Consider the following 24597-nt stretch of genomic DNA (forward strand, 5'->3'; position numbering starts at 1 on the left):
TTCCAACATCGCGCTTTTGTTTTATTAATCTACCTTAAAGAAGAAAAAGAAAGAAGAGAACAAGGTTTGCAATTTGCATCGAGAAGTAATGTGCATTAGTGTCAATACAATACAATACAATACAATACAATAGCAGAGTTGGAAGGGACCTTGGAGGTCTTCTAGTCCAACCCCCTGCCTAGGCAGAAAACCTTATACCTTTTCAGACAAATGGCTATCCAACATCTTCTTAAAGACTTCCAGTGTTGGGGCATTCACAACTTCTGGAGGCAACTTCTGTTCCACTGATTAATTGTTCTGTCAGGAAGTTTCTCCTCAGTTCTAAGTTGCTTCTCTCCTTGATTAGTTTCCACCCATTGCTTCTTGTCCTGCCTTCAGGTGCCTTGGAGAATAGCTTGACTCCCTCTTCTTTGTGGCAACCCCTGAGATATTGGAAGACTGCTATCATGTCTCCCCTAGTCCTTCTTTTCATTAAACTAGACACACCCAGTTCCTGCAACCGTTCTTCATGTTTTAGTCTCCAGTCCCCTAATCCTCTTTGTTGCTCTTCTCTGAACTCTTTCTAGAGTCTCCACATCTTTTCTACATCTACATTCTCTCCCTCTGTTGATGCAGCCTAGAAAATGTGTTGGCTTTTTTGGCAGCTGCTACACACGGCTGGCTCATATTTAAACGGTTGTCCACTAGGACTCCAAGATCCCTTTCACAGTTACTACTATTGAGCAAGGTAGCCCCTATACTGTACCTGTGCATTTTGTCTTTCTTGCCTTTTGCGATACAGATAGTCCTCAGCTTATGACCACCACTGAGTTCAGAATGTATGTTGCTAAGCGAGATAGATTTTGCCCCATTTTACAACCTTTCTTGCCACAGTTGCTAAGGAAATCACCGCAATTGCTAAGTTAGCAACGTGGTCGTTAAGTAATTCTGGTTTCCCCATTGATATTGCATGTCAAAAGGGAGGTCACATGACCCAGGATACTGCAAATGTCATAAATATGAGCCAGTTATCAAGCATCCAAATTCTGATGTCAAAACTGTGGGAAAACCCTCGTTAAGTCACTTTTTCAATGCTGTTGTAATTTCAAACAGTCACTAAGTAAATGGCTGTAAATTGAGGACACCTGTAGAAATTCAATAAATACATTAATGTATTATTTTAATTGTAAGGCTGCCAGAGTTGCACTGCAGAGTGAGATAGGAAGCAAGTAGATTTAATAAGTAAATATAAATAAAATAAAAAGGATGCCGAAGCTATATGAATTGGTCCAATGGCCAGCCAAGAGATTCCAATCACTTAAGTGTTGCCATTATTATCAATACTGCCCTTATGCATGCCAGTTAAGGTGGGGGGGGGGGAGGAACCACACCCTGAATTCAGCAGGATTTATTTTGATTGCAGCCTAGACTGAAAACTGCAATAATAATACAATATTTTCTATCCACAATAAACAACGTTTAAGCTAATCTGACTGTTAATATTTATTATGTTGATGTCTTCGTGTTTTATCTTGTTTTGTTATTTAGTAACTCAGTTGCGATAGATAGATAGATAGATAGATAGATAGATAGATAGATAGATAGATAGATAGACAGACAGACAGACAGACAGACAGACAGACAGACAGATAGATGATGGATAGATGATAGATAGATAGATAGATAGATAGATAGATAGATAGATAGATAGATAGATAGATAGATGATAGATAAATAGATAAATAGAATGCATAGACAGACAGATAAGACAGATAACAGATAGTTAGACAGACGAATAGACAAACGTAGGTAAGTAGGTGATTAGATAGATAGATGATAGATAGATGATGATAGATAGATAGATGATGATAGATAGATAGATAGATGATAGATAGATAGATAGATAGATAGATAGATAGATAGATAGATAGATAGATAGATAGATGATAGATAGGCAGGCAGGCAGGCAGGCAGGCAGGCAGGCAGGCAGGCAGGCAGGCAGGCAGGCAGGCAGGCGGGAAACAAATGTTTGGTCCAGAGATGCCAAGAAAGGGAACTAACAGGGGCTGCTGAAGACCCCCATCCTCCCCTTCGTATTTCTACCCGCCTTGGGGTTGTCATTCTAAGGCAACCATCATCCCTGGCAGCAGCTCCCCCCCCATCCCTTCACCAAAGTCCACCTGACTCCTTTGGCCAAGCCCCTCCCTTTGCATCCCTCCCAGCCGGAGGGCAAAAAAACCCCTCAATCCCCCCAGGCGGGTTCAGCGGGTCGTGAGAACGAAACCCCCCTGGCCCCGCCCACCGAGGGCGGGGGCGGAGGCGGGGACCCCTCCCCAATCCAACCGACTGGCGCGCCGCCCAATCGGGGCCGGCTCAACCCCTCTAGCCACTCCGGGAGCCGGCCGGACCGAGGAAAGCCAATTGGATGGCCGGACGGCCTGACGACCCCGCCCCCCGTCCCCCCCCCCCATTCGCAGCGCCGCATCGTACCTGGCCAGCCGCGCGGCGGAGTTCAGTCTGGCTGGAGGCAGCCACGGGGACGGACGTGGGAGCTGTGCGGCGGGTCGAAAGCCGGGAGCGGACTCGGGGGGACTGCGGAGGAGCCGCTGCGCCGCTTGCAGATTTTTCTCCCGGCGACGCGCCCCTCTCCGGCTGGCCGCTACCTCGCCCGGCGTCCGGTCCGGACCGGGAGCGCTCTTGCTATGCTCAGAGGAGATCCTCCCGCCATGCGCTGGGCGCTGCGGTGGCTGCTGCTGGCGGGGCTGCTGGGCTCGCCGCCCTGCGGAGGTAAGAGAAACGGGCGGGGGGAGCCTCGGGGACCGTCCGCTGCGGCGCAGGGAGGAAGGATCGGACCGCGAGACCCATCGCTCCGCCGCAGCAGGGGACGATGGGCTTTGTGGGCTGTCCCTCTTGGGAGGAATCAGAGCGGGGGGGATCGGGGAGGGTCGTTTCGTGTGTCTCCCCCCCCTCTTTCCCAGGACGGGATGCGGGTTGGGGAAATCTGCCGGCTGGGTTCACACGAACGCTTTAACCCCAAGTCAGAACAAGCCGAGGGGGCTTCACGTGGAAAGCGGGTTTCATCATCTCCTCCGTGGGTTTGTTGAGCGCGCCGTGCGGACTAGCCTGGGTGGTTTTTACGGCGCTGGGTCTCGTGGGAACCCAGAGGAAAAGGGGTGGGGGTGGAATTAAGACAAGGGGGTTAAGGATGTTGTGTGAATGCAGCAGCCTTGGGACTTTCGGGGAAGCCCCTGAAACGCAGAGGTTTGCAAAGTGATTGGAAGGAACTCTTGGGGTTGGGGATGCCCTGGTTGATGATGATGATGATGATGATGATGATGATAATAATAATAATAATGCATTTTTAAATGTTCAGTTGGCTGAGTTTCATGTTTAATGAATAAAGTATAATAGTAGCAGCAACCCGTATCAACCATTAGCACCAGTCAATGGTATTTGTGATGCGTTGTTGAATGTTCAGTTGGCTGAGATTCATGTTTAATGAATAAAGTTAACAACAACAACAATAACAATAATAATAACAACAACAACAATAATAATAATAATAATAATAATAATAATAATAATAATAATAATAATAATAATAATAATAATAATAATAATATAATGTGCTGTCCCAATTGTAACTGGAGCCCTTGGAGCAATACCTAAAGGGCTACCTCGCTATTTGGAAATTCTAAATTTATCGGAATTGAACATTCTGACTGTACAAAAACCCACCCTACTTGGAACAACTTATATCCTCCGACGTTACCTTAACAGTTCCTAGGTCCTTGGGTTAGGACTCGAGCTGTTGAGCTACCAACCAGCCCCAAAGGCTGTGAATCTCACCAAAGATTAACCAAATAATAATAATACCTAGCACCTGTATCACCATTAACACCAGTCAATGAAATCTGTGACACATCTTTAAATGTTCACTTGACTGAGCTTCATGCTTAATGAACAAAAGAGATCATAATGATAATCAACAACAACAATAATAATAAAACTACTAGGAACATCATATATTTTAAGAAGATACAGCAAACCGTATCAACCATTAGCACCACTCAATGGTATTTGTGACACATCTTTAAATGTTCACTTGACTGTGAGTTTCATGTTTCATGAATAAAAGAAATAATACTTCTTTATTTTCTGTGCCCAACATAAGTACAATGAGATTGGTTGATCAGAAGCAAATACAGTGTTAAAATTGGAGTTTTAGACACGGTATCTGAAGCCGTGGTAAGGAAAAGCCGGTCTGGTGAGCTTCTGGTTTGAGTATTGATTTGCCAAAAGTGACACACCTGAGATCAAGGATCAAATTCCCACGCAGGTAGAAGACCATCCTTTTCTGCTCCGCTCTCTTCTTTTCCAGAAAATAATGCCGTGAAAAACTGCTTCTTTCTAAATCAGCGGGGGGGGGGGGGTTGCGAAACAATATTCCAAGGGGTGTGTGTGAAAACTTGGGGTTAGAAGTTTCAAAATTGTAGCATATATGTGTATAAGTGTAGGCCTATCATTGTTTATTTTTTTAAGGGGTGCGAGAACATATTGGAAGCGTTCTAGGGGTGCGGGGTAGAGAAAGGGGTGGGGAACCCTTGTTCTATCTAGAGTATCTCAGTTCCTACCTGGATACTTTAACCTGGCTAAGTTTGCTCCGGATCGTTCGTACGGTTATTCTCTCCATCTGCCTTCTCAAAATGTAGATTTTTTCCCCCCCACCCTCTCTTCAGTTCTGTTGACTCTGTTGGATATGAAAGCAACTGTATGCAATGTTGGCAACTTTAAGACTTATGGACTTCAATTTCCAGAAGTCCTGCTGGCTAGGGAATTCTGGGAGTCGAGGTCTATAAATCTTAAAAGTTGCCAACATTGCATACCGCTGATGTAGTGGTTTGAAAAAAAAGTGCCACCTTGACAGATAACATGTGTTAAACTAGCAACGTTCAGCTTGTTTAGCATCACATTTTGATTGTGTAAAATCGGTGGCTTGTTTGGGTTTAATATTTGTGGCGATATTGGGGAGCATGGCATCCCTTCAAGGCTTCCAGCCAATTGTTGGTTTGGATAGGATGTTAGGTGATTGCAGGCTATTATAATTTGTTAACATGGACTTCGTGTGTTGTTTGAATCCACTTATTCTTAGGTTGAAGGTCTTGGTTTGAAAGGGAATGGACGTAGGGTAAGGTAAAGGTTCCCCTCGCACATATGTGCTAGTCGTTCCCGACTCTACAGGGCAGTGCTCCTCTCCGTTTCAAAGCCGAAGAGCCAAAGACGTCTCCGTGGGCTTGTGGCCGGCATGAATAAATGCCGAAGGTGCATGGAACACTGTTACCTTCCCACCAAAGGTGGTTCCTATTTTCCTACTAGCATTTTTACATGTTTTCGAACTGCTAGGTTGGCAGATGCTAGGACAAGGAACGGGAGCTCACTCCGTTACGCGGCGCTAGAGTTTCGAACCGCCGAACTGCCAAACTTTCTGATCGACAAGCTCAGCATCTTAGCCACTGAACCACTGCGTCCCTTAGGGATGTAGGGTAATGTCCCCCGAAATCGGAAGAACTGGCTGAAATGGTTTGGCAGATGTAAAGGACCAGCACGTGGTTGGATTCTTTGCAGGGTGTAATCCTCATTTGATTTAACGTCAAATTGCTCATGGTAGAACTAGAACTCACCGTCTCCTGGTGATTAGCCCAAAATCACCCACCGGGGTAAGCAGGGACTAGAATGCTCCCATTTTCTAGCCTGGTGCCTTAACCACTAGATCAAACGCCTGTTCTTTTTATGCCTACAGATGCTTTCTATGATTAGAATATGGGGCATCTTCTCCCTCTCCCCCCCAATAAATCTTCCAATTTAAAAGCCAGCCCGCCAGATTTTTGCTAGTATGATTAACAACATCTTTTGCTCCCGTGCACCAACCCTAGATGAAAAGTTACACCAGTTAGAAGCTGTTCCCCAGGTGAGTGTGGTGTTGTACGTAGTATTTATTTTACAAGCAGGACGCGTTGACCACATATGCAGACATGGTTTGCCTCAGGCTTCATGGATGGGATCCCAACTTCAGTTCAGAATCCTGGCTGAAGTTGGAGATCTGGGAGAGAGACTGAACATAGAATCATAGGGCTGGGAGGGACCTTGGAGGTCATCTAGTCCAACCCCCCTGCTCAAGCAGGGGACCCTACCATCTCTGACAAATTGTTTCCTAGTCTCTTCCTAAAAATCTCCAGTGTTGGAGCACCCAAAACTTCTGGTGACAAGTAGTTCCTCTGATTACTTGTGGGGAATTTTCTCCTCAGTTCTAGGTTGCTTCTCTCCTTGATCAGTTTCCATCCATGGCTTCTTTTCCTGCCTTCTGGTGCTTTGGAGAATAGGTTGACACGCCCCCATATCCCCCACCTCTTCTCTGTGAAAGCCCCTCAAGTAATTGAGCCCAGAATTCCAGTCGTAGGTCTTTGCCATCGTACGTTGAGGACTCATTAGGATTGGACACAATTTTTCAACATTTTTAGGGTGTGGTGAAATGGCCATGAACTTAATCCATTTTCGCCCATGGAATATTTTTGGGAAGAAACTGTTATGCCTTGGAAGCTGAGGTGAAGCATGTGTCCTGGTTGGGGTTTTCAGGTTCAGGTGGTCTGCTTTAACCAAGTTTGGAAGAGTCTGCGTGGTTGCGTTGAACGTAGTTTGGACTTTGGTTGGGCTTTTCTCTGACGTGGTAGGTTTAAGACCAGGCTACTGTATTTGGTTAATTTAGGATAGGAATAGAATAGAATAGAATAACAGTTGGAAGGGACCTTGGAGGTCTTCTAGTCCAACCCCCTGCTTAGGCAGGAAACCTACACCACCTCAGACAAATGGTTATCCAACATCTTAACATCAATCTTCCAGTGTTGGAGCACTCACAACTTCTGGTGGCAAGTAGTTCCACTGCTTAATTGTTCTAACTGTCGGGAAATTTCTCCTCAGTTCTAAGCTGCTTCTCTCCTTGATTAGTTTCCACCCATTGCTTCTTGCTCTACCCTCAGGTGCCTTGGAGAATAGCTTGACTCCCTCTTCTTTGTGGCAACCCCTGAGATATTGGAAGACTGTTATCATGTCTCCCCAAGTCCTTCTTTTCATCAAACTAGACATACCCAGTTCCTGCAACCGTTCCTCATATGTTTTAGTCTCCAGTCCCCTAATCATCTTTGTTGCTCTTCTCTGCACTCTTTCTAGAGTCTCCGTATCTTTTCCACATCGTGGCGACCAAACCAATATTCCACCTATTTCATTCTGAAGTGAACATAAATCCAATTTAAGTTTCATGCAGCTCAAACAGAATTTTCATCCTTCGGCAACTTGGAGGGCCATTTTAGGAAATTTTGGGCTCACTAACTCTCTACATTATCAAATTCACACTAAACATGTGCCTTAAATTTCATTTATTATTAAAGGATGAGGGTTAGGAATGTGGAAAGCTCCAGATATTTTTAGGCCGCAATGCCCATTACCTAGCCAAAGAACCAGTGGCGGGAGGGATGATGGGAGTTGTAGTCCACCGACATCTGCCCAATCCAGCCATAGACGAGAATCTATTTTTTCCTTAGAAAACACAGCAGAAGCGTTTCGTGATATGGTTTCTCTTTTCCCCTCCTGGCTTTCCGTAAATCTGAAGGCCTTTCAAGGTTCATAGAGTAGATGATTATTAATCCTGCGTGGCTATTTTATTTGCTACAGAGGTGCTACAGTGCTACAGAGCCCGGGCCTACGGCTGATGCTTTGCAATGCAAGGTCCGTAACCAACAAGGCCCCCCTCATTAATGAGTTGATCTCAGAGGGGGAGCTAGACCTTGCAGGGATAACGGAGACCTGGTTGGGCCACGAGGGTGGTTTACCCCTCGTGGAAATGTGCCCACCAGGTTTCCGGGCATTCCATCAGCCCCGGGCCCTGGGTAAGGGTGGTGGGGTGGCGGTGGTTATTCGGGAATGTTTAGAGCCGAGGGAGTTCACTGTCCCTCAGATATCCGGGTGTGAGTCCCTTGGTGTGAACTGGGGCCCAGGGAGGCAGTGGGGTTTGCTGATTGTATACTTGGCTCCTCGCTATGCATCAGCAGCCCTGCCCGAGCTCCTTGAGCTAATCTCAGAGACGGCAGTTGAGACCCCCAGACTCTTGGTCATGGGGGACTTCAACTTGCCGTCAACGGGAGCGGCTTCCGAGGTGGCTCGGGAGTTCATGGCTTCCATGACGGCCATGGACCTGACCCAATTAGTTCAGGGCCCCACTCACGAAGGGGGCCACACACTGGACCTCATTTTTGTATCTGAACAGTGGACGAGTGATCTGGGAATAGGGGACTTAGTCATCACGCCCCTGTCATGGTCAGACCACTCATCCCTCCGGCTGGACTGCCCTGGCGCTATCCCCCACCGCGAGGAGGCGGAACCAGACTCTACAAGCTGGTACCGCCCCAGGCACCTGATGGAATCGGATAGATTCCAGACGGAGCTTGGGCCAATACCTGTAGCCTTGTCCCGCTCCCGCTCCGAGGACCTAGTGACTGCCTGGAATAGGGCGACGACTGGGGCCTTGGACCGGGTTGCGCCTTTGCGACCTCTCCTGCGGCATCGACCCACCCGGGCTCCTTGGTCCACTGAGGAGCTAAGGGTGATGAAGCGCCACAGGAGACGTCTAGAGAGCAGGTGGAGGTCCTCACGCTCCGAATCTGACCGAACACAGGTAAGAGCCTATTTGCAGACTTACCTTGTGGCAATAAGAGCGGCCAAGCGTAGACATTGTGCCGCCCTTATTGCGTCCGCGGATAACCGCCCTGCCGCCCTGTTTCGGGTGACCCGCTCCCTTTTATCGCAGGGGACGCGGGAGACACCCTTACAGGGAAGAGCAGAGGAGTTTGGGGAATATCTTCAGGACAAAATCGATCAGATCCGGAGCGGATGGACCTCCGTCAGTGGACCAGACGAGCCGTCAACAGCGAGTCTTGAGAGACCATTCTGGGAGGAGTTTGACTCTGTTGCCCCCGAGGATTTGGACAGGTTGCGTGGACGGCTGCGACCCACCACATGTTCAATGGACCCGTGCCCCTCCTGGCTGGTACTGGCAGCCTGGGAGGTGACACGAGGCTGGCTTCTGGGCCTGGTGAACGCCTCATTGGGTGAGGGTTACTTACCAACCGCCTTGAAAGAGGCGGTGGTGAGACCCTTGCTCAAGAGACCTTCGCTCGACCCAATGGAGCTAGCTAATTACCGTCCAGTCTCCAACCTCCCCTTCTTGGCGAAGGTTGTTGAGAATGTGGTGGCGCAGCAGTTTCCACGACACCTGGACGAATCCGACTATCTAGACCCACGCCAGTCTGGCTTCCGACCCAGGCACAGCACTGAGACAGCCTTGGTCGCGTTGGTTGATGATCTCTGGAGGGCCAGAGATAGAGGTTGTTCCTCTATCCTGGTCCTATTAGACCTCTCGGCGGCTTTTGATACCATCGACCATGGTATCCTATTGCGCCGGTTGGAGGGGATGGGAGTCGGAGGCACCGTTTTGCGGTGGTTCGGCTCCTACCTCTCCGACCGGAAGCAATGTGTGTTGACAGGGGGGCAGAGGTCGTCCCTGAGGCCACTCACTTGTGGGGTGCCACAGGGGTCGGTCCTCTCGCCTCTCCTGTTCAACGCATATGTGAAGCCGCTGGGTGAGATCATCCGTGGTTTTGGGGTTGAGTACCACCTGTACGCTGATGACACTCAGCTGTACATTTCAACCCCAAACCACCCCAACGAGGCTGTCGAAGTGATGTCCCGGTGTTTGGAAGCCGTCGGGGTCTGGATGGGGGACAACAGACTCAAACTCAACCCCTCCAAGACCGAGTGGCTGTGGGTACCAGCACCTCGGTTCAGCCAGCTGACACCATCGCTGGCCATAGGGGGCGAACAACTGTCCCCTGTGGAGCGGGCGCGCAACTTGGGCGTCCTCCTTGATGCCCGGCTGTCAATGGAGGACCATGTGGCAGCCGTGGCAAGGGGGGCGTTCCACCAGGTTCGCCTGGTGCGCCAATTGCGCCCCCTACTGGACCGGAGTGCCCTGCGCACGGTCACTCATGCACTGGTGACGTCTCGCCTGGACTACTGCAATGCCCTCTACATGGGGCTTCCCTTGGGACGCATCCGGAGACTGCAGCTAGTTCAGAACGCAGCCGCGCGGGTTATCATGGGGAGTACACGTTACTCCCACGTAACACCTCTCCTGCGCGAGCTGCACTGGCTACCTGTGGCCTTTCGGGTGCGTTTCAAGGTATTGATTACCATCTTTAAAGCGCTCCATGGCATAGGACCTAGTTATCTGCAGGATCGCATCCTACCACACACGTCCCTGCGACCTATCCGCTCACACAGGGAGGGACTCCTCCTGGTGCCGTCCGCTAGGCAATGCCAGCGGGCGACACCTAGGAGTAGGTCCTTCTCTGTGATGGGCCCAACCCTCTGGAATGACCTCCCCCCCGACATTCGAACTACCACCGACCTCCGTTCCTTCCGTCAAAAATTAAAGACTCACCTATTTCAATCAGCTGGCCTGGCACTCTCTTAGTTTTATCTCCCGGGGATTTATTTTAATTGGGTTTGGGTTTTTAATTGGGGATGTTTTTTAGGGTTTTAGAATATATTTATTTCTTGTACAGCCTATCTCCTCCATCCAAATGTATTTAATTGTTTTATGATTGTATTTTTATCTGCATTGACTGTACACCGCCCCGAGTCCCTTTTTGGGAGAGGGGGCGGTCTAGAAATCCAAGAAATAAATAAATAAATAAAATAAAATTTTAATTTTTTTGTACTCACTGTTTAGTTGGCTTCCTATACCGCTTCAAATTAACCCAAAAGAAAAGGGGCAGAAGAGAGGGAAGGAAGGAAGAGGAAAGGAGAGGAAAGCTGGAAAGGACAGAAAGAGAAGGAGAGAGGGTAGGAAAGGGAAAGGAGAGGAGGAAGGAAGGAAAGAAGGGAGGGAGGGAGAAAAGAGAGGGAAAGTAGGATGGTGATAATAGAAAATAGGTATATGGGGTGGTAAACAAAGAAACCCCGAATGTAAATTTTAATTTTTATACGAATACTTGTGTAAAAGTGATAAATCTAAATAAGAATAGTAACTCTGTGAATGTATACCTGTAATTGTATGTAAGAGAGTAAAAAAATAATAAAAGGGGGGCATAAAAATCACGGCAATGTATTAAATAAAGGAAACTTTCGGAGAACTTGCTGATCCTAGCCGTAAGGAAGGTTCTTCCAGTTGTAAATCTCTTTCTTTAGAAACAAAGCAAAATTTCCCGGCCCCGGCCTCTCATCTAACCACTGGCCTGTCCACCCACTAACCCGGTCCAAACCCAGCTTAGCTTTTTCCAAACAGCCAAAGTTGGCTAGGTGCTGCCCCTCCTTAAAACAGATTGCTGTCTCTGGGTATTCTTTATTAAAAAGCAAGATGCCGAGTTTTGGTCCCGGCAAAACCCCTTTTATTTTCACGGCTGTGAATTCCTTTCATTGCCAGTCAGCGAGGGCTTAGCAAACAGTTTTCCAGAGGTATATTTATCCACGCGAACCTTATCTCGTTTGGAGAGCTGCCAAATAACTAGTTTCCAAGCGGAGGGTCGAGGCAAAACTTGGCCCAGGGTCTCTTATAGTCACAAACAGAACTTTCCACTCTTGGATGAACAAATTGTTTCCTGCAAAAGCCCCCTCCCCGTTCGCTCCACTTTTGTTTCCTCTGGGAGGGGCCAATCACCTCCAAGGTGTGTGGCTTTACTCCTAAGTCGACCCTGCTGTCTTAGTTGTTCTCGTCTTCTGGCAGCTCTGCGCATGCGCACATTGGGAACAGGCTCCAGCTGTTCTTCTGCCTCGCTGCTGCCTAACTCCCTCTCTGCCTCTGATGCAGAGAGGGTCTAACTCCCTCTCTGCCTCTGCCACTTGTCCGAGCCTTCCTCAGCCCCCAGGACTGGCCCGTGTCCCTCCCCAACCTCCTCACTGTCCGACTGCTGTGGCATCAAGGAGAGGCATTGTTTTGTTCCTTTTGTCCGATGTGGTGAAAAATTCTGTGAAAAGCAAGAAAGCTTGGAAGATTTGACGTAACTCCATTGTTGTGGGGCCCAAGCAGCAAGGAAGGGTTTGGAATTACAGGTGATCCTCGACTTACGACCACAATTGACCCCAATGTTTCCCTCCCTAAGCGAGACAGGGGTCACCAGCCTTTTGATCTCAGGGGCCACTAAATTCATAATTTTAAATCCCATGGACCACTAATATGATCTGCCTAATGACTGGCGTGGCGGGCGTGGCTAGGTGGTCATGTGACTGGGTGGGTGTGGCCAACTCATTGTCACTCATATCGAGGGGCTCCTCGCCAGCCTCTACTCGCCACTCCTCGCCTGCCCACCCGGGCTCCTTAGGGCCCCAAGAGGAAGCAGTTGCTGGAGCTAAGCAGCCACCGTGAGAAAGAGTTGGCAAAACAGCTCAGTTCAAATTGGATCTGGCCCAGAAGGAGGCTCAGCAGAAGCCCCTCACTGAGGACTAGGAGCATAGGCTTTCCAAGCAGAAAGACCTGCAGGAGTGCAAGGCCAGTTACCAGCGCCTGGAGGCTCAGTGGGCTGAGATGGTCAGCCAGTTCCAGGCCATGATGCAGTCCCACTGGAACGAGGCCCTCCGGCTCTTCCCCACCAACGGAGCTTCCCTCCAGCCTTCGCCCAAATCCCCAGGAGGCTGAAGCAGACCCCAAGTCGGAATTTCTGCCCCTCTCCTGACCCCTACAAAAAGACCCCAAAGGGGGAGACTCTCTGCAGCAACACAAGCATCCATTGCACATATCCATCCCAGGGGCCGTAGTTTGAGGACCCCCAATTTAGTGCAATATAAAAAATGCAAATAACTTTTCTGTGGACCACCAAAATATTCTTGGGGACCACTGGTCTAGACAACCTTTGAGTCCCCTGCATTTGAGATTCCGGGAACTGCACCTGAAATCATAGCCAGTCACCTGAACAGGTGCTCCTCCTGCACTCAAAGATAACTTGGGGGGGGGAAGGTGAGTGGTAACAAAAATGTTTTTCTCTGAACAATCTGGATTGCGATATGAGAAAGTGAGGAAGGACAGCTTGAGATATCTTACACAAGTGGAGGTTTGTTCTTCCGATTTTTTTCTCTTTTGAGTTTTTCTCTTGAGCTGCACTTGTGACCTTGACCAGTCGTTTCGTTCTCCTGCTGCGGGGCTGTGCTTGTGTGCGGTAACTTTGCTTTGCGGGCGTTTGGACTACAATACCCAGACACCACATCCGCCTTGGCCAGGAAGCGTGGAGTATGGAAGCTGCAGTTAAATATATCTGCAGGCAGGGTGGATTTGATTTAAATCAACTCAATTTAAATCATCAATTTTAAAGAGCACCTAGAAGCCAAATTTTCAAGTTTGTAGGCTTTACAGTTCTGGAGATTTGGTGAGGAGTGGGAGGTACTTGGCTTTTATATAGGATAGAATAGAATAGCAGAGTTGGGTCTTCTAGTCCAACCCCCTGCCTAGGCAGGAAACCCTACACCACCTCAGACAAATGGTTATCCAACATCTTCTTAAAGACTTCCAGTGTTGGGGCATTCACAACTTCTGGAGGCAAGGAGTTCCACTGATTAATTGTTCTCACTGTCAGGAAGTTTCTTCTCAGTTCTAAATTGCTTCTTTCCTTGATTAATTTCCACCCATTGCTTCTTGTCATGCCCTCAGGTGCCTTGGAGAATAGTTTGACTCCCTCTCCTTTCTTTCTTTCTTTCTTTCTTTCTTTCTTTCTTTCTTTCTTTCTTTCTTTCTTTTTCTTTCTTTCTCTTTCTTTCTTTCCTTCCTTCCTTCCTTCCTTCCTTCCTTCCTTCCTTCCTTCATAGAATAGAATAGCAGAGTTGGGACCTTGGAGGTCTTCTAGTCCAACCCTCTGCCTAGGCAGGAAACCCTACACCACCTCAGACAAATGGGTTATCCAACATCTTCTTAAAAACTTCCAGTGTTGGGGCATTCACAACTTCTGGAGGCAAGGAGTTCCACTGATTAATTGTTCTAACTGTCAGGAAATTTTTCCTCATTTCTAAATTGCTTCTCTCCTTATATAGAATATATATGGATTCATTCGTTCCCCTATTCGTCGTCGTCCTTTCCCAAACAGTTCTGAAATATTCCAGGATAAATGTTCCGTTTACCTGGTGATTTTCACCTCATCTAATCATAATCTAATCATCACAGATAGAACAATTAACCAGTGGAACAACTTGCCTCCAGAAGTTCTCCAACACTGGAAGTTTTTAAGAAGAGCTTGGACAACTATTTCTCTGAAGTGGTGTAGGGTTTCCTGCCTGAGCAGGGGGGTTGAGCTAGAAGATCTCCAAGGTCCCTTCCAACTCTGCTATTTTAAGGTATCTTCTAAGTCAGTGATGGCGAACCTATGGCACGCGTGCCACAAGTGGCACGCGGAGCCATTTGTCAGGGCACGTGAGGCGCTGCCCTGTCAGCTGGCCAGTGCGCATGCGAGCGCTGGCCAGCTGAGTTCACCTTTTTAAAAGCTATTTTTCGCCTTCCCCAGGCTCCAGAGGCTTTATAGGAGCCTGGGGAGGGTGAAAAGAGCCTCCCCCGCCCCCCCGGAGGCTTCAGGGACCGTCCCTTAAGCCTTCGGAACGCTTAAAACCACCTTCCGAGCAAAGCGGAGGTGACTTCCGGTATGCCCGGAGGATGGTTTTAAGCGTTCCGAAGGCTTCGGGGACCATCCGAGGCTTCCCTGATGCCTTCGGAGCGCTTAAAACCACCTTCCGAGCGAAGCGGAAGTCACTTCCAGTTTGCTTGGAGGTGGTTTTAAGCGCTCTGAAGGCTTCAGGGAAGCCTCCGGACGGTCCCTGAAGCCTCCGGAGGGGCTCCGGGGGGTCGGGGGAGGCTCCTTTCGCCCTCCCCAGGCTGGAGGGGGCCGAAAAAAGCATGTAACAATGGGGGGGGTCGCACGTTGTGCGTGCATGCGCACTGGGGGGTCGCGCATTGCATTATGGGTGCGGCACGCCCGCACTCGACCCCCCTGCGCTCCCCCCACTTGTGGCACGCGAGCCAAAAAAGGTTCGCCATCACTGTTCTAAGTTATTCTAATTTCCACAGAATCCAGTATGTAAAATGGCGTCCTTGCTGTATCTTGCCACGAATTCCACCTAAAGGGTCTCATAACTGGATAATCTCACATCCTGCTTTTTTTCTTCTTTTCTCATCACCGATGGTCAATAAACATAAATCAATTAAATTAAAAATTTGGGCCCTTTGAAGATTCTTCATCTTTTTTCGATTTTATACCTCGTTTTTATTACCAAACCTGCTTATTCTGTTCTTTTCTTCCTCTCCTTAACCTAGTTTCATACTTAGTGTTAATTTGCAGCTTGCTAATTTCAGCTCGATGCAATTAGGCCATGTGTTGGGGTTCCCAATTGCAGAACTGGAGCAAGGGGGAAAAAATAATGAACTGTAGACTTGCCTAGATTTTGGTAGGCACAGTTATTGTTTGAAAATGCGCATTTCCCTTGATGTGGAAAGTATATTTTCTACGTATAAGCTATAACGGAGAAAGAATTTTAGAAGCTGGCTAGAGATAATAATAATTTACTAAACTTATATGCTCTTTGATCCTGAGTGGCTCACAACCGTCAAATAAAGAAATTGACAATAAAACATCAAAAATGCAGAAACATTGCCTAATTATGCAAGCTGCACCATATTTCTCTGTGACTCAGCATACCACCTATTATACCCCTTCATCTATAAATTGCAAGGAACTTGGCTTGCAAGGTGATGTCTAGCTTGTATAAACTATGTAGCCAGGTTTAAAATAAGCAATGTAGAATAGAATAGAATAGAATAGAATAGCAGAGATGGAAGGGACCTTGGAGGTCTTCTAGTCCAACCCCCATTCCAGACAAATAGCTGCCCAGTCTCTTCTTAAAAACCTCCAGTTTTACGTACCTACAACTTCTGGAGGCAAGCTGTTTTACTGCTTAATTGTTCTGTCAGGAAATTTCTCCTTAGTTCTAGGTTGCTTCTCTCCTTGATTAGTTTCCACCCATTGCTTCTTGTTCTGCCCTCAGGTGCCTTGGAGAATAGTTTGACTCCCTCTTCTTTGTGGCAATCCCCGAGATTTTGGAAGACTGCTATCCTGTCTCCCCTACTCCTTCTTTCTATTAAAATAGAGATACCTGATTCCAGGAACTGTTCTTTATACTTTGTGTAAATACAGGTATTCCTTGATTTACGACGACAACCGAGCCCCAAATTTCAGTTGCCAACCGAAACAGTCATTGTGTGGTTTGCCTCGTTTTACCACCTTTCCTCCAACAGTTGTTAAGTGGATTGCTGCAGTTCTTAAGCCAGTAGCATATTTGTTAAGGGAATCTGGCTACTCTGCTTGTCAGAAAGTCTCGCAAAAGGAGATCGCATGACCCCAAGTCCAGTTGCCAAGCATCCTGTGATCATGTGTGACCACAGGAATGCTGCAATGGTCGTGAAAAAGCATGAGGGCAGGGGAGAAAGGTGATAACTTTGAAAGGTCATTAAATGAATTGTTGTAAATCTGAGACTACCAGTAGTTACTTGTGAACTTCATTTTGCCTCATTGCAACTCTAGTGGTGTGTGTGTGTGTGTGTGTGTGTGTGTGTGTGTGTTTAGAGCACAGGACAAGGCAGTGGCGTAGCGTGGGGGGGTGCAAGGCGGGCCGGCCGCACCGGGCGCAAGATCTGGGGGGGGCGCGCTCGCACTCGCAGCTCTCTGCCCCTGCCTGGCTCACTCACTCTCTCTCACTGCAGTGCTGGCTGTGCGAATCCAATCCGAGCCGCCGGGTCGCCGCCCACTGTGGAGGGGGGTGGTGTTAGGAGGGGGTGTTAGGGGGCGCAAATTACTTGCCTTGCCCCGGGTGCTGACAACCCACGCTACGCCACTGGGACAAGGACATCTGCAAGAGATGATGAGTCGCTGATGGAGAAACGCACTCCTAACAGCGGTGGGTTTTACTCATTTTTACCACCGGTTCACCCCGCGCACATACTCACTTCAAACAGGCGCCTTCTTCATATGCGCCCAGTGTCAAAAACAGGGCTAAATAGGATGGCATAGAGCCGGGTCGGGCAGATGAGTGGGCCCACCTGTGATCTCCGCTACCAGTTCACCGAAACCAGCCCGAACCGGCTGAATCCCATTTCTGACTCCCAAATTGTAGCCCCAGGCAGCTTCCACGTAGCAAAGTGGTTGTACATTCCTTCCTTGTGCTGTTTAGAATTCCGCACACCTACACAGTGGAACTAAGAGTGGATGGGCAGTGCCGGTCCAGTGACTCCGTCCGAAAGTGATCTCAGCGAAGGCCCGCGAGAGGTTACTTTGAGTTGGTGCCAGCCTTCCAAGCAGGAGAAGTGACAAACCTGCTCTTCTCCAGAGCTTAACGGCTGAGTCACGGAGGTGGAATCCTCGCCACGTGCAAAATGAAATTCTCCCCAGTGGAAATAAATTAGGGCACCGGAAGAAAAATCCCCACCTGCTTCTCCCCACGACTCTAGGTGGCAATTTTATCTAGGTGGCCTATGAGAAGCCCACCAGATAATGGTGGCACTGGAAGGCTTCAGCCCAGCCGCAGTTTAAAAAATGCTCTGTTTTCTATAATGGTTCACACAAGTGACTGAGGGAATTAGGTATGTCACATCTAATGAAAATAAGAATGGACTGATCTGATAGCAGTCTTCCAATACTTGAGGGGCTATTACAGAGAAGAGGGTCAACCTGTTCTCCAAAGCAGCTGAAGACAGGACAAGAAGCCATGGATGGAAACTCATCAAGGAGAGAAGCAACCTAGAACTAAGGAGCAATTCTCCATAGTGAGGGGGAGGAGTATCCAGGATGGGTTGACCATGTCCTCTCCTTGATTGGACTGAGTCAGATAAGCTCTTTGGGACATGACGGAATGGAATAGTATAATAATAGAATAATAATAATAGAATAGAATCTGGAAGGGATCTTAGAGGTCGTCTAGTCCAACCCCCTGATATATAGTCATAGAATAGAATAGAAATACAGAATGGAATAGACTACAATACAATAGAACACAACACATTACAATACAATAGAATCTGGAAGGGATCTTAGAGGCCTTCTAGTCCAACCCCCTTATACATGGTCATAGAATAGAATAGAAATACAGAATAGAACAGAACAGTATAGAATAGAATAGAGAATACAATGCAATACAATAGAACATAATACAATACAATAGAATTTGGAAGGGATCTTAGAGGTCTTTTAGTCTAACCCCCTGATATATAGTCATAGAATAGAATAGAAATACATAATGGAATAGAATAGAATAGAACACAACACATTACAGTACAGTACAATAGAATATGGAAGGTATCTTAAAGGTCTTCTAGTCCAACTCCCTGATATATGGTCATAGAATAGAAATACAGAATAGAATAGAACAGCATAGAACAGCATAGAATAGAATAGAATAGAACAGCATAGAATAGAATAGAATAGAATAGAATAGAGAACACAATACAATACAATAGAATCTGGAAGGGATCTTAGAGGTCTTCTAGTCCAACTCCCTGATATATGGTCATAGAATAGAAATACAGAATAGAATAGAATAGAACAGCATAGAATAGAATAGAATAGAATAGAATAGAATAGAGAATACAATACAATACAATAGAATCTGGAAGGGATCTTAGAGGTCTTCTAGTCCAACTCCCTGCTCAAGCAGGAGAAGCTATACTATTTCAGATAAGTGACTGTTTAGCCTCTTCTTTAAAAAACTTCAAATACGGAGTGCCCACAATTGCGACCGTCGTAAATGTGAACCAGTCGCCAAGCGTCCGGATTTTGATCACGTGACCAAGAGGATGCTGTAACGGTCCTAAGTGTGGGGAAACGGCCGTCTTTTTTTCAGTGCCTTTGTAACTTTGAACAGTCACTAAATGAACTGTGTTGTAAGTCGAGGATCACCTGTAGTTTTAACTGTGAAAAATGTGTCGCCCTCAGAGACACCATCCCGCCTTACGGGAAGATGTGTCTGTTCGCAAACTCCTGGTCCCGACAAAAAAACCCTTTTATTAATTGACTGTGAATTCTGCTCATTCACATCCAGCAAAGTCTTTCAAAGGAGGATTTACAGTCACAGACCTTATCTGGCTTGGAGAGTTGCCAGGCTGATATCTGGAAAACTTGGCAAGGAGCCTCGGAGAGTCACGAACCAATGAAGCGAACTAATGGTCTCCTGCAAACTCCACTCCCCTTTCGCTCCTCTTTTATTTCCTCTGGGAGGGGCCATTCATCGTCCCCCTGTGGCCTTACTCTCAAGTCGACCCTTGTTCTTTAGCTGTTCCCTTCATCTGGCAACTCTGTGCATGCGCACACAGGGAACAGGCTCCAGCTGTTCTTCTGCCTCACTGATGTCTGACTCTGAAGGCAGCTGATAACTGGCATACGGCCCTGGCCCCCTCTCTGCCTCCGACACAGAGCCCTCATCAGAGCCTTCCCCAGACTCCAGGACTGGCCCAGGTTCCCCCACAACCTCCTCACTGTCCGAATCTGCTATCAACTCCACTGGCTGACCTCAACAGTGTCACTCTGCAGCATACTTGGATCATGAGTAAATCTCAGGTTGTGTGTGAATCATTTGAAAGGATGTGACTTATCAGCCTGGGGGGCAGAGGGTGCAAATGAAGGACGTTAAGGGGGAAATCGAATCTGTACATACCTTATCCTTCGCCGTCAGCTAAGCTGGCATTTCCCTGGAAAGGAACATTGGGCTGGGCGACATCTTGTTCTCCAAAAGGTTAAAGCTCCTTCGAGATCAAAGAATGCTTTGGTGCTGAGCAATTCCTTTTAAGATTGCTCAGCTGTTTATTAATTTCTGTTGGGCAAATCAGATAAGTTTCTCTTGGAGGCCGGGAATCGGAAGGGAGTTTCCCGTCCAGTTTTAAAAAGCAGGAACATCAGAAAATGCCTCTCCCGCCTTGGAGACCCAAAACGAGGAAGTTGATCATTTGAAATAAAATGACTCTCAAATCGTGCTGTTTATTTGTAGTTGGGTTTCTTTTCATTCCTTTTTTTTTTCCTCTCTCCAGAAAATATTTTCAGCGGCCTCCGAAAATAAATAAATTGGGTGTCAAACGGATAACGAATAGGCGTTGGTTGCTTAGGGGGAGAGAGGGGTCTTCTATTTAATGGGACCTTCACACGGAGGAGTAAATGCAGAGTTTGCCACAAGGTGGAAAAAAATGGATTTTTAAAATTTTAAATCGGATTTTTTTTTAATTTAAATCGGATTTGTTAAATTTTTTATCAAATTTATTTTAATAAAATGCTTTTGGAGTAAAAGTCTATCTAAAATTTAGTTTATTCAGCATGAAACGGAGCTTAGTTACGTAGCATGAGGCTGTATATATTCTGCAGCGGTTACATTTTGAGTAAACTCATTCAATGAAATCCAAGCTCTGCAAGCTGAGATAACATGCACCACATTGATGCTTTCACACAATTCCACCGTAACCAAGAGATAAATCGTAAAACAAAGTTCAGGAATATTCCTTTATCCCATCATTTTGCAAATCCGTGCGCACTACAAACTCTACGATTGTTTGAAGAGAAAAGCATTCTGTGCCACCAAGTGTGAGGATGAAGGGCAGGCAGTAAAAATGAAAGCGAAACTTTCTATGCAGCTTATAAATATAATATTAAAGAGCACCTGTCATTTCAGATCCATCATGGCAGCGCCTGTTAGCGGGCATCCACTCACCGGCTTCCCGCCACGTCCCTCACCTTGTTGATGTCCCTGCCACATCATTAGTCATCATCACCTTTTAACGATCCCATAATCCCTTGCGGGATGGAGTCTGGCAACTGAACGGTGCTGAGTTTACCGGCTGGATGCCCTTCCTGTCACCAATGCAGAGTTATATTCCACAAACCTCATCTCCGCTAAGTTTCTGCATCTGTACGAGCCCCAAAATACTTAATTTGCACGCTTGATTAAACTGAATATCCTTCTAGATAGCTCACAAGAACGCTAAACCAGGAGCATAGTTAAGACAGAGCCAGCTTTGTAAAACTACAAACCGGATCGTAGGGTCGTTTTTAGTCCTCCTGAAGGTCCTTGAAGCCTCCAGAGTGCCTCCGGGGGGGGCGGGGGGCAGGGGAGGCTTTTTCCACCCTCCCCAGGTTCCTATAAAGCCTCTGAAGCCTGGGGAGGGCAAAAAAAGCATGCATAAAATGTCATGCATGCATGCACACTGGGGGGTGTCGCACATTGCGTCCCACCCGTGTACGACCCCCCCTGCGCTCCCCCCCCCCTGCCCGGGTTATGGCACGCAAGCTAAAAAAAGTTTGCCATCGCTGGTATATAGGTTCTCCTATTTGAGCAGGGGACTGGACTAGAAGACTTCCAAGGTCCATTCCAACTCATCCTATCCTTCTGCTTTTGATTTTCTATTCTGTTTTCTGTAGTCTATTCTACTCTACTCTATTTTCTATTCTATTCCATTCTATTCTATAATTCTATTCCATTTTATTCCATTCTATTCTATTTTATATTCTATATTCTATATTTTATTCTATTCTATATTCCATTCTATTTTATATTCTATTTTATTCTATTCTATATTCTATTTTATATTTTATATTCTATTTTCTATTCTATTCTATATTCTATTCTGTATTTCTATTCTATTCTATGACCATTTGAAGTTACAACAGCCCTGAAAAAAGTGACGTATGGTCATTTTTCGCACTTCCGACCCTTGGGAAATATGGTCCACGCAGATTGAGCCTTCGTCTGCTCGGGATGTTCTAGAATTCCATGTTAAGAGTTTGGGTGACCTTCCGAGTCCCCAATCTTGTCATCGTCTGCTTGACAGTCCTGGGAACGGCCTCCGTGGTGGAGGAAGAGGGCAACGGGCAGAGAAGGAAGGAGTTGGCCTCCTTGCAGAACATTTGGAGAAGATCCAGCTGGCCCCCATGGGGTTGCTGGACCTGGAGCAGAGCCTTGATAATCCTGGCCAGGCTGGCCAGGAAATGGGCATGGCGGTAGAATCCAACACAGGAGGCGGCAGTCAGAGAGGAAGGCGAGGTCCCCAGAGTCTTCCAGGGAGTCAAGAGTCTTGATGGAGACAATCGTGCGCGGGCCAGAGGACAGGCCACCCTTCCGTACACCTGCAGACAATGCAGATGGCCTTGGGAGCCCCCCCCAAGCACCTTGAGAACACCCCCCCCCCCCCGGGCAGAACAAAATCCACTTAGTTGCGTTTTTCTCCCATTGCTTAGGGGAAGTGAAAGTAAGTTTTTAACTCTCTCTCTCTCTCCTCCGAGAGGGAGAGATATTACAAATGCCGCTTTTCCGAGGGGGGTGGAACCCCCCCCTCCAATCTTAACTCTTCCAGAGATTGAAACAAAGTTTTAAAAAGACTGCTGTTCGTCAATTGGATAGATTAGCAAAAGACTTGGGGAGACTTCCCACCTCACCGCACTTCAGCTGTAGCCTTCAATTAATTGTTCCCTTCCAGGCTCCACTCGGCGAAGACGCGCGGCAACATGACAGCGCCGCCGCACACCCCCCATGCACCCTGCTCCTGGGGCGAAGCTGGAGACCCCCCCGCGGCCGCCGCTGATCCAGGGGATCCCAGCAAGCCGCCCTGCGGCAGGGCACCCCTTCAAGGCTGCCTGCGCTCCCAAAGGGAGCCCACCGAAAAGACGAGCAGCGGACGCACACGTCCGTCGCCTTTGGGGACCGGAGGTCGTCCACTTTGTTGCGTTTTTCAATGATAACAATAGCAATGACGCATCTGCAAGAAATGCCATTCGCCCGCAAGCAAGAATTGGTGGGAGACAAAAGTCATCGAAAATGAAGGCGCCAAAATGTTCTGGGACTTTAGATTTCAAACAGAGAGGCGCCGTCCACTTAACAACCCAGACTTAACAATTGTCGACAACGACAAAAAAATAAAAGTCTGCGTAGTGGATATGGCAGCGCCTGGAGGCAGCAGAATAGAAGAGGAAGACCTAGAGAAGGTCACAAAACATAGGTCAAAGGTAAAGTTTCCCGTCGCACGTATGCGCTTGTCGTTCCCGACTCTAGGGGGCCGGTGTTCATCTCCGTTTCAAAGCCGAAGAGCCAGCTCTGTCCGAAGATGTCTCCGTGGTCATGTGGCCGGCATGACTAAACACCAAAGGTGCACGGAACGCTGTTCCCTTCCCACCAATGGTGGTTCCTATTTTTCTACTTGCATTTTTACGTGCTTTCAAACTGCTAGGTTGGCAGAAGCTGGGACAAGTCACGGGAGCTCACTCCGTTACGCGGCGCTCAACAAGTTACAAATATAATTCCAGGCGTAATGACAGTCGTAAATCAAGGACTATGAGTAGAAGTGAAGGTGCTTGATTAGGAAGACTGAGGCCAGGATTATTCTTCCTTCTGCGGTTAGGGGCCTTGGATCACTCCCTCCCTCTTAAGTGTCTTAACCCTGGCAATTTGAAGATGTGTGAACTTCAATTCCCAGAATTCTCTAGTTTCCCTTGCATTTTATAGCTGGAATGTTCTTTCTGCCTCCTCTTATATTAGCGTAGCTGAGGTGAAGCGAGGAAAAATGCTCAGCTGGCTGAGTAAACTAACGTTTCTGGTCCTTTCTGGTAATTAAAAAAAAAAACCAGAAACCTTGATCAGGAGTTAAAGATCTGTCTTTAGCATCTTGCAAAACCTAGTATGAAAGACCCTGAATCATTGCTTCTTAATTTTGACAATTAACAGATTAACAGAGTTGGAAGGGACCTTATAGTCCATCATCTAGTCCAACCCCCCCCCCCCCACACACACACACTCAAGCAGGAGATCCTATACAATTTCTGACAAATGACAGTCCAGTCTCTTCTTGAAAGCCTCCAGTGATGAAGCTCCCACAACTTCTGAAGGCAACTTCTGTTCCACGGGTTGATGATCTCACTGTCAAAAAGTTCCTCCTTATTTCCAGGTTGAATCTCTCCTTCAGTTTCCATCCATTATTCCTTGTCTGGCCTTCGGGTGCTTTGGAGAATAGCTTGAGCCACTCCTCTCTGTGGCAGCCCCTCAAATATTGGAAGGCTGCTATCCTGTCTCCCTTGGTCCTTCTCTTCACTAGACTAGCCAGGCCCAGTTCCTGCAACCGTTCATCGTCTATTTTGGCCTCCAATCCCCCCATCAGCCTGATTGCTCTTCTCTGCACTCTTTCTAGAATCTCACCATCTTTTTTACAGTGTGGTGACCAAAACTGGATGCAATACTCTAGGTGTGGTCTTACTAAGGCTTTATTGAGTGGTATTAGTGCAATGCAATACAATAGCAGAGATGGAAGGGACCTTGGAGGTCTTCTAGTCCAACCCCCTGCCTAGGCAGGAAATCCGTTCTAGGCAAATGGCTATCCAACATCTTCTTAAAGACTTACAGTGTTCCTTGATGTGGAAAGTATATTTTCTACGTATAAGCTATAACGGAGAAAGAATTTTAGAAGCTGGCTAGAGATAATAATAACAATAATTTACTAAATTTATATGCTCTTTGATCCTGAGT

General features: G+C 47.3%; 1 protein-coding gene across 1 annotated transcript in view; it reads left to right on the top strand.

The window, feature by feature from the left end:
* The first annotated feature begins 2484 nt into the window (after window positions 1–2484).
* The window catches only part of PODXL (podocalyxin like), a 39544-nt gene continuing 17431 nt past the window's right edge, over window positions 2485–24597 (top strand). Inside the window, exon 1 of the mRNA XM_081957135.1 lies at window positions 2485–2766. Coding sequence (XP_081813261.1) covers window positions 2682–2766 — 85 coding nt within the window. The 5' untranslated portion in view covers window positions 2485–2681. The remainder of the gene's footprint in view (window positions 2767–24597) is intronic.

Source organism: Natrix helvetica (genome assembly GCF_964273705.1).
Source record: "Natrix helvetica genome assembly, chromosome: 6".
Taxonomy (NCBI): domain Eukaryota; kingdom Metazoa; phylum Chordata; class Lepidosauria; order Squamata; family Natricidae; genus Natrix; species Natrix helvetica.